Source organism: Diuraphis noxia, unplaced genomic scaffold (genome assembly GCF_037042655.1).
Source record: "Diuraphis noxia isolate RWA-SAM2 unplaced genomic scaffold, SU_Dnox_SAM2 contig0004, whole genome shotgun sequence".
Taxonomy (NCBI): Eukaryota; Metazoa; Arthropoda; class Insecta; order Hemiptera; family Aphididae; genus Diuraphis; species Diuraphis noxia.
In genome coordinates this window covers 63,787,236-63,805,661 of record NW_028301714.1, presented here as the reverse complement: position 1 = coordinate 63,805,661, position 18,426 = coordinate 63,787,236, and the positions used below count along the sequence as shown (strand labels likewise).

Sequence of the window (18,426 nt, the reverse complement as noted above, 5' to 3'; positions counted from 1 at the left end):
AAGGGGAATAGGTGGATCTTACATTAATTTTCATCGTTAAAATAATGATAATAACAACAAAAACATAACATTGTATATATATATTCTGTGGTAGAGCCTATAGCAGCCTGCTGCAGCTGGCGGTCACGCAACAACCGTAAAACTTTTGTTCGAACTCTACTAGATGCCCTAATGCGTCTTCCATTATCGGCATTTGGCTGTCCAATGACGGTTACAATTCCAATTGAATGAGTAAACATAACGCAAATTACAATTATTAATAGAACAATAGGTGAAATAGGTTCAGTTATCGCTGTTTTTATTGCTTTCGTTCGTTTCTTTCAATCTTTTCAGACAACCAACAATTCTGAAGAAAATAATTTTAAGTTATCGCGATTTAAAATAAGTGAATTATAAACATTTTTTTTGGCAGCCACTTAAGTGTGTTCAGTTCGTCGTCCGTCTACACTTCCATTAAAGTGTATTCGAAAAAATGAAAGGACTTAAAATCATCGTGTTCGTTTTGACGATATTCACCGCGTCTATTGTTGCCGATAGAATTGTAATTTAACTAACTACTCTTATTTAATGACATTGCTATTGTAACTTCTTATAAATACTTAACATTTTTTATTTAACTAGCTGCACACTGAATTCAATCCAGGATGTCAGATGGAGGATCATTGTTCTAAATTTTCAAAACTTACATATATACGCGCTGATGGTGATAATGATACTATTCATTTTGTACTGGATGCCACACTCAAACCATCGCTGGTCGTTATTATAACAAAGAAAGATGCTGCTATTAAAGTGAACTATACTTCAGATCCGAATAACAGTATCAATTTTACACGGTCTCCATTATATACGTTTGCATCAGTCTTCAATAATGTAAGTCGATATTCTCAGTTTAACAATGAAAAAACGATCATAAATAAGTACCTCACTTATTTTTTCACTCGTTTTACTTTATTTTTCACACATTTAAAATGCAGGTCATATGTGACTATAATTTAAAATTTACTTTAGGCGTATAGGTCTTGGAGACTGCAAGTGTCATTGGAATACCCACTTCCAATTTTTCATAAGGCAGCCGCTTCTTAAAATAGGTATTCACGCTGCTGCTTCTACAATGTTTACCTATTTCACTTATATTGGAATCATATCTGTCTTTAATATGTTTACAATTTTTTTTCCAGTCTGTACTCATATTTTATTATTTGTCTACTAATTTAGTTTTGTTAATTTTATTACAATAGCCTCACAATATTGTAATTGATAATTTGTTATTTTTATATCATTAAATATTTTAGAGACCTAAAATTTTCTAGTTTGGTTTTCTTCTTAGATTCTTTGAATTTTAAATTTATTAGGTATAAACTAATAATATTTATCTAATTTTCTTATACTTGAATTTATAACCTTGTGTTTATTACTTGCAAGTATGTATACGGTATATACTTTATAACAGCTAGTGTAGCATAGATTTTAGATACTAAATAACATTAAAAATCTCTATGTACTTTCACAAATAATAGGTACACATAACAAAAAGAAAAATAGACTAGATAGCTCAATAGAATCCCTATCTATTAACATTACTTTAAATATTATTTTGAAATTATATACCTTAGCATCGTTAATTATCTACTTATTTTACTTAAAATATAAAAGTTTATTACCTATCTATTTCTATATTACAAATTAAATGAAAATATTTAATTCTTAAAATTTATATTTCATTTTTAGTTGTATGAGTTCAATGATGTCAATGATACAGCAAATATGAAAAATGCCGATAATTTCTTAAAAATGGATTTCAAAAAATTTAATTGGAATACATCTCAATCATTAAAAAATAATAATGAATCAGTTGAGATTATTCTATCTGCTAATTCATATAGAGCGCCAGGCATTAACAAAAGTGGTATTGTATCTATTACGGTAAGAACTCATGAAGTTGGCCTTGAGCTCATTTATGAATAAAATTAATTGATGATGAAATAAATTTATGAACACTGAACAGTATGACAATTTCAATTGACTATTTATTAATTTTAAAATTAGCTATTATCTCAAAACGTCAAGATGTTTAATATTAATATAGATACTTACTTATTATTAAAAAATAAAATATGTTAAAAAATAAATCAACTAAAATTGAACAAATATAGGTTAGGTTCATGTTATAATTTTAATTTTTTTTACATAAAACTGAATATCTTGCTTGTTTATCCACTACTCTTATACTATTAAATACATAAATTTAAACCCTTTATAGTTAAAAATATTAACATTTTGCATAAATATGCTCTATACATATTGTATTAAATTTAAAAAAGAATATCATATCTTTAAAATATATTTTAATATAACATCTTGAAATTTCTATTTGTATGTTTACTGTGGATTAAATCTGAGTACACTTGTGAGTCACCAATCATGTGAGGAAATAAAAGTTTGAAATTAAATTGAAAAATTATAATACTAATGTACAACTTGCGCATACTCAAAATAATACTTAATATTTACAAAAAATGCTAATTTAAAATTTAAATGTTAAGCTGCTTAAATTAGTACTTTTAACAGCAATGATGTCAATTGATATCCACTGTGACTGTGTTCATAATAACCTTTATTTGCTTAACCCTCTCGATTACCTTATGAAAGACATCCTAGTGTGGTTTTTTATTTTTATATTCAAATTTGGTGATCATTTAATTAACCTAAATTCATTTTATTTTATTCTTGATTATGTTAAATAAAATATTGAAAACATTGTGATACCCAAATCTACTTGATGGGTAATAATGTTGGTGTAATATAAATATTATGATAAGAATTTTTTTTTTTAGTTAAAAGTGTGTGGAAAAAAAGATACTGGATCTCTATTACCACATCTTGTTCATACTCCTGATTCTGGAGAACTAACACTTACACTTAATAATTTGAATACAAATTTTACAAAATCACGCTTTGCAGTTGAATTACTTACTAGTAGCTCTTTTCCATTCAATAAGTCTGAAGAATTGTCAAGCAATACATTTTCAGATGATAAACTATCTGGTGGTACATTTTTAGTAAGTTAATTAAATATACTTTTTAATTTATTATTTTATAAAATTAATTATTTAAGCTATAAATCAATATAATATTTATTTATGTATAATTTATATTTATATATCTTTTATAACACAGATATAATTAAATGGAACAATAATAATTTTTATAATGACAAATAAAAAGCAGATTTTCAGATTTTTACATTTTTTGACTAGTATTATGCAACTTTATGAGGATGATAAATGTGCATGATTTTTTCATTAAAGAGCTTGTAGGAAAAATTTCTTATAAGTTTTTAAAGCATATTTTGAACATAAAAGAATATTTAGCCTTTTTTTCATATTTTAGAATATTGTATTCTATTTTGTTAATTTCTCAATTTTTCAAAAACCAAAATAATAATTAGCTTTAAGAATGATTCAATCATTCAATTATTAACATTTGTTATACTTCAATAATTAATAATTACCAAAGGAATGGTGCATAGCAGTTATTTATTGGTTTTATTGAACTATCTAAATATTAACAAGTAATTTTGAGACTATTTAGGGTTTTTTAAGAACATTAGCATCATGTTTTAAGCTTTTAAGAACTTAAAAAACTGCCCATTAATGATAAAAATAAAAATATACACATACCTACAATGAATAACACAATATTATTACTACTCGTATTGACATAATCATTGTAATTAGTTAAAATTTACCATGAAAACATTTTTTTTTTTTATTGTATTTTACTGCCTTCAATTAGGTAATACTAGATTAATAATTTCTCTTCTTTAAGATTATTGTTTTAATTACCTAGAAAAAATTATATAGATGTTATAATGTTTGCTGCAAAATCTGTATGTAACATATTGAGTTTATATTAAGTAAGTTACATAACTAAGTTGATATTCAATATATTAAAAGGACACCATACCTATATGTGTTGTCTCCGCATTACAAATATACTAAGTAGCGAAAAGTATTTTGACCACTTACTAACTCCATCTGTGTTTATAGTTTAATCACCAAAATTATACAACATATAACAAAAAAACTTTATTTATTTTATTATTTTTATTATTTGGATAAGGTAAATACAATAAAAGTTTTTTTTGTCTTAATTTATTAAACATTATTAATTGGTGCTATCAGAAAAAAATGATACAACCCTGATAAAATTCTTCCTTTGGATTATAGCATTTTAGTAATTCTACTATAAATAAATACAGAGGAAGTAAAGTATTTATTTTTTAAATTTTGCACAAAATAGTTTTTAGTTAGTGGTAAATTTGTAAGATGGACACAAATCATGCGGTCGTAGCTTCCTCCTAACTTAAATTTTCATAAAAACCTAGCAGTTTAAAATTTATCATTGTGAACAAAAATAAATACGTTTATTAAAATGTTAACCTCTCATTACCAAGTGTGAAAATAATAGAACCTTACTAAATATAAATATAACATATAAACATAAATAAATAAATAATAAATTAATAATTATTAAATTAATAATTAATTTAATTAATAAATAAATATAACATATAAATATAAATAATACAACCTGACTAATTGCAGGTTATAATAATGATATTATTGTATTTTTAAATTTCATTTAAATTTTCAAATATGGTAATTGGTCAACCAGTGGCTGTTATGAGGGAGTTAATCAGGTCATTAATATTTTATATTCCCACGTACCATGTTTATATAATCAGAGTAAAAAATGGATGTTCCCATAATATATTCATCCAAAGTATACCCAATTAGTTATAATATTTTTTTTCTCTTTTAAATTTACATTTTTGATAATAGCCTATTAAGTCATTATGATAAGGAAAAATTTATTGCAATAAAATCAGCTGCAAGTTTTACATATTAATTTGCAACATATGTTTAAAATCATTAAAATGTTCTTTGATGCCAAATTAAAAAAGTGCTAAATTTACAATTAAAATTTTTTCCGATTCTATGGAGTCAGTAAATTTTATTCTGAGTCAACATCAAAACTTGTTCAGTTATGATTAAAGAACTTCAATTTTTAACATTTTGATTATGTGCGACCATTTAACTTTCTTACCTACTATAATTTTTGTGAGGATATGAATAATTTTCATATTTTTAAGTTTGATAGTATAGATTATTCTAGGTAACATTGCCACTCCATTAAAAAAATTAATATAATTTTATTAATTATTATATATAAATGTAAACTTATAACATTATTCTTTGTAAGATTAAAAGAACAAATAGTTTAAATCCTCTTTATATTCTATTGATATCATGTGAATGTTTCAGAACTATTTGTTGAATGCAAAAGGAAATGTGGAAGGAGGTGGTTTTTTAAGTTGGAAACCAGTAGTATATAAAGCAGAAAATACTCATGCCTTAAATTCTTCTTCTACAACTCAGTATGATGTTCAAGATCATCCTTTTGAAAACGACTGGATCAACACACCTTTATATAAAATGTATGGGAATTCATTATTTGGTAACAATTCTCAGTTACTTTTGAAGTCAATTAATGTGTCTTTTGGACAGCCCAATGATGAATTTTACATTAAATCTAATTATACTTATTGGTAAGTTATATATTTTGATTTTTTGATTTGCTGTGTGTTTTTTACTTATGAAACATTACTATTTTCAGGACTTTTTTAGTAGGAATAGGTACACCTCCCCAAACAATTTTGGGTTTTCTTGAGTTGTCAATCATTGCAAGTCTTCTATTAATGTTGAGTATAACTATGATTCTTATATTTTGTATTTTTATGCGTTGGATGTCTAGTAAACGTAACTCTATAATTTATGGTCAATAACTCGTGACAAGTACCTACCTATTATATTTAACACATCTTATTAATTTAGCAAAACATATGCTCAGATTAAAATCTCTTAAATTATAATTTTATTTTATTGTTCTGAAGTTTTGAGCTAGTCCTGTATATTTTAAGATTTTTAACAAATATGTGATTATTATGCTACAAATCATTCCAAATTTAATTTTTAGTTATTAGTAATATGACAATCATTATTTTTCAATATGTACATAGTTAAACATTTCATAGTGTAATTATTTGTAAATTAATATTGCAGATATATATATATATATATAATCTTTTATTAAAATATCTTTGATAAAAATAAAACAATTGTTTATTATTTTTTAATATATTATTTGACTTGTATAACTCATCTAAATAAGATGATATAATCATTTAAATACTTTATTTTCTAATAATAATTTTAGTTTTAAGTATTATACAGGTTATTGTTGATTAATAATAATTTTTATATAAATAAAAATCATCTGAAAGTTGTATTTATCCATTGATTAAAATTCATAAAATAATATATTGTATGCTTGATTCAATTTATTGAAGTTCCTTTAAATTTTTTTTGAAACAGTAATAAACATGACGACTATAATTAATATTTAATAAAACTAAAATTAAAAAATTCAAGAATATTTTTTTATTTTAACAATTGTTGATGTTAAATTTTATTCTCATCATTCATTGATATATTTGATAAAATAAAACATTTATTTATACATGACAGTGATAAAATTTTCAAATTATGTATATTGTAGCTAATATTTTATAAACACTACAAAATGTGGAATTGCCTTTAATGTAAACTATGTATTATCATGTAATAATTACTTAAATTAAAATATTGTGATTGAAGGGACTGAAGAAAAATAATTTCATATTTTTGTTTATAAACTTTTAAAACTGATAAATTACAATTAGCCGTTTAACCTGTAAGAAAAATACTTTTGTATTTATTTATTTATTTTTTTTGGTTGTATTAATTAATTGAATTTGCTTGATGTATGTTATTATCTTATATACTTAATTAATTAAATACTATTTACTTATTATGTTAATATATTTTATTTTTGTACTGCATTAATATGAACGCTTGTAATTTATACAGTTCACTAATTATAAATTTATATTTCTGTCAAATACTATGAATTATTTTACACATATTGTTGATAAATGAGAACAAAATTGTACTTTTGTTTTAATTAGAAACAATAGTATGTATAATTAATATTGTCATATATATATATATATATACACACACACATTAATTTTAAATAAATTATTTGAAATTACAAAATAATCAGGATATTAAAAATATGTTACCAATAAGAATGCAAAATTCATACAGTTAATAAGTTTAGAGAAAAAGAAAACAATTTAGTTTATTAAAACCATTACCCATAATATACTCTAATTCTAAAAAATATTTTTTGTGGACAAACTAGAATAAAAATTATAAAATGAAAATACTTTCAATAATAGTATTACACAAATCCTAGTCATTTTTTTTTTTTAAACTTGAAAAAAATAGTAGATTGATAAAAAAATGTTTATACAATTATTTAGTATATTTAAATATATTATTGTGAAACTTCATCAAGTTTTGCTGAAGATGGTTGAGGTGGAACTGTTTCTTCTTGATCAGCCGGTTTCTCGTGAACTGTTGACATACAAATGTAATAATAAAAATAAATAGATTTTTATTATTAATTGAATTATAATTTGCTTCAGAGGAAAAGTGGTAAAATATTTTATTTTAATTTCTGAGAGAAAAACTAAGGTGCAAATAATATGTACTCAGCAGGAAATCAATACAGATAATCATATCTTTGAGCAAATATTTATATATATTTATGGAAAGAATTAATGACATAATATGTAAGAATTAAAAGAATATCATAATTAATTGGTGATATTTAGGTTCACACTAGCAAAGCATTGGGATTGAAAGTAATTAGGTATTCTATCAAACATCAGATTTCTTAAAAAAATTCACTACAAGAATATATCTTATTTTACTCGAAATATTCTTTTAAGAAGACAGAAACAATTATTTTAACTTCAAAAGAAAATAGTAAGATTTCACTTATCAAAATTAACATATAACCAAAGAAGAATATAATATGCAGTTTTTATTTGCCGTTTTATTTCTTAAAACATAATGTGAGTATTTATACATACAAAATCTAGTAATATTACACGCGAACCGTGTATGATTTATGTTAGCAATAATATGTACCTTCATTTCAAATAATAATAATATAACTCAATTTAAACCAGTTTGATAATAGAATAACAACATTTATGTACACTGAAATAGTGATAGAAAGTTTATTTGTTGTTATTAAATAATGCACTAATATCTCAATACATCATAAGTTTTCTTAAAATATGGTAAATAACTGATATGCATGTTAATGTAATTATGATGTTATTCAAATTTTATAATACAATATCTTGCTAAATTACCTGTGTTTGGTTCAGTAGATTTCACTTCCTCATTTAATTGTTTATTTTCATCATTTGGTTTTTCAGTTGGTCCAGGAATTGAAGGTGCACTATAGATACTTTCAAGAGGTGGTTGATTTGTATCTTGATTAGCAGTGCTTATTTGTTGAGGATATGCTACACGTGGAGGTGGTGGTGGATATTGTTGATAAGGAGTTTGGTAGTATGGATGGGGTGTATACTGAGGATACGGTTGTGAAGGGTATGTGTAAGGCCTGGGAGGCATTGTTTGAGATGAATAAGGTTGTTGCTGTGGATATGGAGGAAATCCAGTTGACGGAGTTGATGATGGTGCTACTTGAGAAGGAATTTGAGGAGGCTGCATCATACCTGAATGTGGATGTTGCGGAGGAGCAGAATTTGAGGGAGTTTGATTAGGTGGATATACATTTGGAACATTAACTTGAGTATTTTGCGACAGTTGAAATGAAGGTACTTGAGTGTAAGACTGTGATAATGTTGAATATGGTTGAGTTGAAGGAGCAGAATAAGCTTTAGGGTCTGATAATTTTGGCGGTGATTCTGTAGTTGATGAAACAACATTTGAAGGTGAATCTGATCCCATTGCTGGTGGAACAGAAGGTGGTGTTGGCACCATGACTGAAGGGGGCTGTAATTGAGATTGTGGTGATTGTATTTGAGATTGTGTCGGTTGCGATTGAGGCAGTGGTGGAGGCGGCTGTGATATTTGAACTTGTGTCTGTTGGGGTTGTAATTGTTGAGGAAGTGGAGTCTGCAATTGTTGTATATGCGGAGACGGTAATTGCTGTGTCTGTGGGGATTGTAATTGTGGCTGTGGAGATTGTGGCTGTGAAGGTGTTTGAATTGATGGTGGTTGTACAGAAGGCTGCTGTTGTGGAGATTGTGGCTGCTGCTGAAGTTGAGTCTGTAAAGCATTTTGCTGGGGATTATGTGGCAATATAGAATGTTGTTGGGGAGAATGTGGCTGTAAAGGCTGTAGTTGTGGAGGATTTGGTTGTAAAATCTGTTGTTGTGGAATATGTGGCTGCAAAGGTTGATGTTGAGGAGGGGGGTTTGGCTGTAAAGGCTGTTGTTGAGGAGGATTTGGTTGTAAAGGCTGTTGTTGAGGAGGATTAGGTTGTAAAGGCTGTTGTTGAGGAGGATTTGGTTGTAAAGGCTGTTGTTGAAGAGCGTGTGGCTGTAAAGGTTGTTGCAGTGGAGTGTGTGGTTGTAAAGATTGTTGTTGAGGAGAGGTTGGCTGCAAATGTTGTTGAGGAGAATTTGGCTGCAAAGGCTGTTGTTGAGGAGGATGCAGCTGTAAAGACTGTTGCTGTTGAGTTTGGGACTGTATAGACTGTTGCTGTTGAGTTTGGGGCTGTATAGACTGTTGCTGTGGAGTCTGTGGCTGTAAAGACTGTTGCTGTGGAGTTTGTGGCTGTAATGACTGCTGCTGTAGTACATTTGATTGTAAAGGTTGTTGTTGATGATGATTCAGAGATTGCAATTGTGGTTGAGGAGAGTGTTGTTGTTGAGGCTGTGGTTGTGGAGAGACTTGTTCTGGGGTTTGTTGCTGAAATGAATTCTGTGGCTGCAACAGTTGCTGGATTTCAGGTTGCGTCTGTGGCAATTGATGCAATGAAGGTTGTACGTGTGGCAATTGCTGTAATGAAGGCTGTGCTTGTGGCAATTGCTGTAATGAAGGTTGTGCTTGTGGCAACTGCTGTAACGCAGGTTGGGCTTGTGGTAATTGTTGTAATGAAGGTTGTGACTGTAAAAGTTGTTGAGGCGGTTGTAAAGATTGTTGTGAAGGCTGAGGCTGCAGAGGTACAGATAATTGCTGTTGAAATTGTGATTGGGCTTGGAACTGAGGAGCTTGTTGGGCTTGGAATTGTAAATGTTGCTGTGATTGAATTTGTGTTGGCTGCTGTTCTTTTAATAATTGAGGTTGATGTGAAGGTTGTGGAGGAGAAACTGTCATTTCTCCATTTTCCTTAGTTTCAGATACAAGTTGTTCAGATTTTGATGAACTGTCTGAAGTTATTGCAGACTAAAAAAAGTAAATAAATAAAATAATTAGTAATTCTAATAATTCATATACATAATCTAAGCCTGTCTTAAAGGAATAATCTTTTTTTTTTTTTAGACAGTCACTTGTTGATGTTCTATGTTTATATAATATAATTTTTGTTAATATAGTAATTGACAAATTATAAGACATTAAGCAAAAAAAGATAAATCAACATAAATTAATTCAATGTTATCAAGAATAAGGTACAATGATTCAATAGATAGTTCACAATTTGCTATATAAGGATTCTTGAAGTAAATAAATAATATTTGATATATAAAATTATCTTTAGGTTATGTGTTTTTGAATTACAACCAACAAAATAAGAAAACCATTGTCACATAAAACTGTTGTTATTCCTTAAGATTTAGAAAAATACTATTTTTTTTTTTTTTTTTTTACTACCAAAAACTAACCACAAAGTTGAAACATTTCTACTTAGCCCAAACACAAAAAGGTTAAAAGTAAACGGACAAAAAATTTGAAAGAAATATAACGTTGTAAAATCAATTTATACATCGCTCAGTACCTATAATAGGCTAGGTTAATTAATATAATAATATTTCAATATTTTACCTCAACTTCCATACTTGAACCATCATCAGTGGTACTAGAAGGAACCACACATGTTGAAGTATCTTCCTCAACTGATTGTACAGCTCCATTTTGTTCTAATTGCTGTTCACAATGTAGCTTAGAAAATTCTTCAGGGGGTCCTGGTGGGCACAAAGTTTTAGTTCGTTCTTTTTGTAATATCTCAACCTGGCGTTCTACCATTTTTTGAAATGCTTCCTCTGATACTGCTTGAACACAGTGCTTAAAAAATAACAAACAAACAATCAATTAACATTTAGAATGAGATTGTTTTAACAGCGATGTATCTATTTACAATTTTTATCTTCTATAAATACACTACTAAAGGGTCAATATCAAAAATTAATAAGGGTATTAAACCATAATTATACATAATAAATAAAATTGAAAATGTGTCAATAGTACTTTTTTTAATTCTTGTTGGAATGTGTCACTACATTCAATAAATTTTCTTTTTTTAGTATCAAATTTTTCTTCAATTTGTTGTAATTCTGCTTCCAATTTTTTCTAAAAAAATAAATCAATAATTAAAAATCAATATTATTAGCAATCGATATTATACAATACCTGATGCATAGTTAAGCTTTGTACTTGTCTCTTTAAGACTTGCATACGAGCAGTAGTGACCACTGAACGTACATCAGGGACAACACTATCAGAAAATATTTCATTAATCAATCTATGATTTCTTATATATCTAGCATAAGCTACGTGCTTAACACTGAATCCGTCATCTTGATCTAAAACATTAAAATATAATAATAATATATATAGTAGATTTCAATAATATTACTTAATAATTAAATTAAAACATTTATATTATGTGAACATACCTTCTTCATCTTCAGCTGGTTGTATTTCAATTCTTCGGTCAGCAGCAGCTTGTTTACCACCTCCTGTTGATCTTTCATGTGGTTCTCTATCTTCTACTTGATTCAATTTACCTTTATTCTTTGCTTGTAAATATGCCAAATAGGCAGGCGAAGTATGATACAACTTCATAGCTTTTTCATAGGTCAACTTGAATATATTATTAGAAATAAGTTATTAAAACTAAAAACAGAGTCTTAACAATTATTTAATACCTTTTCTGATTCATAATCGTCAATATATTCTTGTTTGTTATCATCCGGAAGATCCCTCCACATTTGTCCAATAATTTTACCAATTTCCCATAACTTCAAATCAGGATTCCCTGCCTTTACTTGATCCCAGACTTTGCGACTGTATCGCATGTATGGCATAAGGGGTTTTTCTGGTGGTTTAGGAGGTTTAATACCACGAGCATCAGCCTTTAAAATTATTAAATATGCATATAAATGAAAAAATAAAACTATGCTGGGAAATGAAAAAATTGCTTACTGCAGCTTTTGATATTTTTTGTGGATGAAATGCTGGATTTCCATGGCTATTCGAAATGAATGGACTTTGATTTTGATCTTTCTATGAGTTTATAATTCATTATAAATATATTTAGTAGACTTAATGAAATCATGCATTTAAATAACAAGTTAGATCAATTAAAATATTGTATACATTTCTACTAAAAAATTATTTGCAAATTGTAGATTTTGATGTATTTTGTCAAAATCTGAACTGTAGTTGTCAATAAAAAATGAATCTACCTCATCGTTAATTTGAATTGCTATTATAACAATTTGTGAGAAATTTTGCGTTAAATTCACAAACTTTTAATTATAATAATATTTAACATAATACATCAAAAAAAAAAATATATATATATTTTAATTTCAAATTTCTGCAAGGTGTTTCTGAAATGGATGAGGTCCATTGAAATTTTTATTTGCTTTCTTCAAATTATTCTTAGATTATTATCTTAAATGTAAAAATAAACACAAGTAATACATTTCATATTAATTGAAACGTCACTTTGCTTTTGCACTTGAGTTGCTAACTTAAACGAGTGGTTATAAAACTTTGATTTCATTTAATATATCATACATAATTATTTAAAGTTTTACAATTTCAACCTGTAAGGATGATGAAGTAATAATAAAATTAGCGTTAACAGTTTTAAATGATCAAATTTATAAATTTAGTATTATACATTTGAATTATGTGTTTTAGGAATAACAGGTCCTATGTTGCCTAAAAAAGATAAAATTTTAAATAATTGTACTTAGGTATATTATGTACTTACAATTTTAAAATGTTGCCTTTTTCGGGTAATGTAAAACCTGTTATACCTAAAATACATAATTTAAAATTGTAGCAATAAATTTTATCATTTTAAATTCTGTTAAGACTAATTGTATTCCTATTTCGTTATCTTTAAAAGTTCTGTGTAAAATATTGTATTAATTAAATTAATCATGAACGTTAAATGACAACAAAGTATCACAGCTGTTTTATTTGTAGTGTTTTCAAACAAATCAATTTGTGAAAAACGAGCAAAAATGAATTGCAAGATAGAATTTCACAAAAGATACATCAAGTGTTTATTTTTACATTTAAGATAATATTCTAAAATTATTTTGAAGAAGGAATAAAATTTTCATTCAACCATCACAATGAATATGCATATAGTACTAAACCATCTATTTCACAAACATCCTGTAGAAAAAAGTAAAAATGTTCATTTTGTATAGAAAATGATAAAATTAAAAAATTTGGTTAAAATTATAAGCATCTATACAGTTATTAGTTTTTGGATTACAATAAAATTATAAAATTATTTGATAAGTTTTAAAATTACAAAAACAAATTCATATATATTTAAAAATAAAAATAAAACTAAGTAAAAACCTACAAAAATAATATAAATAAGGTAGTAGGTTATTTAAGTACATAACTATTATGTATCATAACATTTTTAAAACAGTCAGTATTAGTTTTAACTAAATTCATTATTTTAATTTTGATTGGTTTATATTTCAAACAAATTAAAGTAACATCTATGCAATGAATAAAAGTTTGTTCATCAAATACTAAGTTAAATATTAACCATTAATTTTTTTTAGCGAAACTAGCGGCATTTCAAAATATGTCTCCCTTGTAAGCAGTCTTTCAGAGACAATGATTTATTAACAAAACAGAGAGACCTTTATTTCTTTTAATTTTGAGTTTAGTTTACATTATATTTATTATCTAAAAACAATCGAATACTTACAGATCCAGATAATTGGCTGGAACTTCCACCCGGTCTTAAACGTTCTGTAATATAGGTAATTTGTTATACAATCTATTTATTAATTAAAACCTAACTTGTTATCTTTTAATTTGATTAACATTGTTATTCATAAATAATACACTGACAAAATAAAAAGATTTAAGATTTGTTTAAACAAATAATTAATTTAGCTTAAAATCTTAGAGTTGATGCAATAATAAAACTATCACTAGATATATAATTTAGTTTTAAACTAATAAAAAGGAAAATTTAACTTTTTTTAAATTATAATAATACAATTTTTCATTAAATGTATGAAATGTAACTTAATTCAATACATTATTGTTAAATGAATATACACCAAAAGTTACATTTTAATAGGTATAGATAGTTTGGTTAAATTTTAATTGTTAAGATAAAAAATAAATTTTTAAATTACTAATATGAAAATAAAAATATTGAACAATGAATAAAATCATAAAATCATTATAATCATATTATTATAATTAACATAGTTGTGCATGCTATTACTTGCTTACCGCATTTAGTTATATAAAACATGCTTTTCATTCAAGTCTAGTATTCAGGTTAATTCTTAATACATAAAGCACAATAATCAGCAAGTGATACTTAAAAAATATTTATAGTTAATATTCATAACTTAATAATTCTGTTTGAAAAGTAAATTTATATTTATAGTTTATTCATTTGTATATTTTTTTAATATCACTTTTTTCTAATAAATTTAAAAGTAAATAATATAGGAGTTAACCTACTTTACTAAGTATCTAAAAAAAGTCATGCATGTTAGGAACAGAATAAATTAAATAAGTAAATAAGACTTACTAACCATTTTGATAGGATCCCGTTTTAGTCGCTGAAAAAATTAGGAAACTATTCACACATTGAATTATCGGTTTTTGAGGTAAACATCCTCACTAATAGTTTATTTTAAAACATTATTTTTGCTCACATTAATTACAAAGAAGAATTAAATAAAAATACTTGATTAAATGTAAAAAAAAAAGAAAAGAATAGAAGAACATATAGTTTAGATTTTAATTATTTTATGCAATAAAAAGTTTATACCATTAAACATGTTTATTAAAATAATTAAAATTGAAGCAGAATAGTCCTGAAACAATTTAATTTTTTTTATCGTGCATTGATTTATATCCACCACCATACTTCTGCCACAATTTTTTTTGAATATATTAGCGGTATACATTTATAAAATAAAATAGTTATACAAGGCTTTTGAAAAAAATAAAAAAATATATTAGAAAGAAACCAATATTCTAAAAAAAAATATTTTTTTATCAAGCTAATTTAATTAAATTAATTTAAGTTGATTTTTTTTCAGTTCCAAATTTTATGAAATATATCAATCGATATTTTTAAATATCAAGATATTTATAAATGTCAGTATATTTTGCCATTAAATAAATAAGTAATTTCATTTTACTAAAGATGAAAAAAATAAGAAAAATATAGGTAAGTATAGCTTATTAATTTTAAGTATAATTTAAAAACCTTGTATACATATATCAAGATAAAGGTAAAACTAATATTTTGAAAAAAAAAGAAGTAATTTAATTGTGGGTACTCTTTAAATACCAAAAATAATAGTGAAAAATAATTTTATAAATATTGTGATTTTTGGCATGTGTGCAAAAATGAGTGCATCTTAAACTGAATTGTATGTGGATTTAGAACATAATTTATAACAAATACAATTTACCTTTCAAAATGTTGAATGTGACTGGAGCACCTGTGGGCACACATTTTACAAGCTCAAATCCAAGAATTTAAAAAAAAATCTAACTAAAAGTAGAATAAGACTATAATACATGCAGAATTGCAGACTCAGTCATAGAATCTATAAATAATATATATGTAAGTAAAATTGTTTAATATATAGTCCAAGTATGAACATTTTAATAGAATATCATTATTTTATGGAACATATTTAATAATTTTAATTTCTATCAATACCGTGTTTTTGTCAAAAATTAAAAATCAAACACCATATATTTCGATTTCATGCTATCAATATCTGATATACAACTCTTCATCAGATTGGTAAAAATAAGTGTTGATCATTGCATTTTTATAAATTCAATAATATGGGATTAGTGAATCATCATATACCATGATGCAATATAAATTGTTAATTTAATTCTATTATATTATATCTACTACCAAAATTGTTGATACAGCTTTAGCAGAAAACTAAATAATACAAAGTTAAGTAAAATATTGGTTGACAGCAAATGGGTAAATAAATCAAAATTAAAGTTTCAATAACTCAGTAATTTAAAACATTGAGTGACTAACCTTGTATAAAACTATTTTCATTTGTACTATAATAATGCTCACATTTTTTTTTTATCAATATTTAAAACTAAATAAATAAAGGGTGATTCTTTAAAAGACAATCAAATTATTTTGACATGCATTAACTTTTAATAGAATATTTATATTACATTTTTATAAAATTTGAAGTAAATGTCTAACACGTACGGTACTAACTACGGTACTTTACTTTATGTAACGTACTTTATTGTACTACATACAATTCTAATATTTTAAACTGTCCATATTATCTTTATTAAAATAAAATATGATTAACTTTAGATATGTAAATGGAAAATGCAAAATATAATTTCATAATGTAAAGCTGTACCTTCTTTAAACTTTTTTAAAATAAATACTGAATGATAGTTGTATAGTGAAGTTGATGGTCAACTAATCTGCTAATATACATTTTTTTAGTGTCAGATTATGAAAAACAAAATATAGATTATCTTAAGACAATTAACAAACAAATACTTATAGAGAATAAAAATGTTAACATTGTATGTATCCTAAAATATTGATACATTGTTAAGTGAATACAAAAATTTCTGAATAATTATGATAATATTATAAAAATAACTTTATAACAAAATACCTATCTACCATAGGCGCAAATAGGGGAACGTATGGGATATGATGAGTACTCCAAATTTTAAAATTAGCACCCTCAAATAATGTTCATGTTTATGTATCAAAAACTTCTTTTGACAAAAAACAAAAAAACTAAAATGAGAAAATGCATACCTTAAACACCCTTAGTTTATTGAAATCGTACTTATGATCTACAATCTAGCAACATATTTAAAAAATTCAAACACATCTACATAATAATAATCAAACATAAAACTACAATTGCACTAAACAATAAGAAATACATCAAATTATCACATATTTGAGTAAAATAAAGATATATTAGTTAAATTCAACACTTACGAGAAGGAGACTGTTGATTTATAGCTATTTGTTTGTAAGTTGATGGAAGTGCCATTGCTCCAAATAATTATAAGATAGTTCTTCTATAATTTGGTCATAAAAATACAATTTATTAGTAAATTTTTCAATTTTAATTCTTTAAAATAAATTTTATTTTATTATATTGAAAAAATTTATTGCTAAGTCTTACTGATAAGATTCATTTCAAATGCATTAAATGTATATACTACCATCACTGAGAGAACGCTACTCCTTCATACATACAAATGATTGAGCTCCGTGGTTTCATGCTCAAATTTCTTCTACTCTACCACCTAGTTGCATGTTTAATAGTGGGAATTAGTGAGAATGGAAGAATTTTAAGTATCACCTAGTAGCGCTCTCTTGATGGCTGTAATTTAGAACTCATACTATAGCCAGAAGATTATTAAAATTGATATTACAGTAAAACTTCAATCAACCAATTTTTTTGTTTACCAAGTGACTTTGTAATATTAAACTTTCACATTATAATATACCATGCTAAGAACTTTCAAATGGAATTTATAAATTAGATAACTTATGTCCAAAAAAATAATTGGAAATAAAAACTAGTCAAAAAATAAGTCCTTAATGGATAATCAATTAACTCACTATAATTCAGGATTGGATCCAGGCAGCCAAAATATAAAGTACTTCAGTGAGCCAGTTGAAGCCGGTAGTCGACAGTATGGAGATGGGAAAACTACAAGTATTGAGATATACTTAAGTCATTACTCAGTAAGATCGATACACAGTGACTTCAGAATTTCAAACATCAAAACCCGGAGTAGGCGTCAAGTAACTACGGTGAGTCGGTGACATGCCGAATTGCCCGAATTGCCGACATATTTATTATTTAACAATAATCAGCGCTCTGTTAGTACTTGCTAGCAATTCAAGTTTTTATCAAACATCAACAATGGTAACAGCCAAATAACCGACAACACAAACATTTTCAACCATGGTAGAAAATATCACACCACCTTC

At 25.9% G+C, this 18,426-nt stretch overlaps 2 protein-coding genes across 5 annotated transcripts; one reads left to right on the top strand and one right to left on the bottom strand.

The window, feature by feature from the left end:
- The first annotated feature begins 108 nt into the window (after positions 1-108).
- On the top strand, positions 109-7,006 carry LOC107163641 (glycosylated lysosomal membrane protein B-like). The gene is made up of 6 exons (XM_015511153.2): positions 109-541; positions 622-873; positions 1,732-1,926; positions 2,838-3,062; positions 5,331-5,614; positions 5,683-7,006. The coding sequence occupies exons 1-6, from the start codon at positions 473-475 to the stop codon at positions 5,849-5,851; spliced, it is 1,194 nt and encodes a 397-aa protein (XP_015366639.1). The 5' UTR covers positions 109-472; the 3' UTR covers positions 5,852-7,006.
- Positions 7,007-7,222: 216 nt separating this feature from the next.
- Positions 7,223-18,309, bottom strand: LOC107163382 (uncharacterized). 4 transcript variants are annotated; one of them, XM_015510788.2, is made up of 13 exons: positions 18,052-18,309; positions 17,419-17,501; positions 15,869-15,898; positions 14,978-15,004; positions 14,128-14,171; positions 12,360-12,440; positions 12,083-12,289; positions 11,831-12,017; positions 11,565-11,737; positions 11,403-11,504; positions 10,980-11,219; positions 8,336-10,382; positions 7,223-7,526 (listed from the first exon to the last, which is right to left on the bottom strand). In XM_015510788.2, the coding sequence occupies exons 2-13, from the start codon at positions 17,471-17,473 to the stop codon at positions 7,447-7,449; spliced, it is 3,273 nt and encodes a 1,090-aa protein (XP_015366274.2). In that variant the 5' UTR covers positions 17,474-17,501; positions 18,052-18,309; the 3' UTR covers positions 7,223-7,446. The 4 variants fall into 4 exon arrangements, with proteins under 4 accessions (XP_015366274.2, XP_015366282.2, XP_015366291.2 ...); XM_015510796.2 differs by lacking the exon at positions 14,978-15,004; XM_015510805.2 differs by lacking the exon at positions 15,869-15,898.
- Between the last annotated feature and the right edge of the window lie 117 nt (positions 18,310-18,426).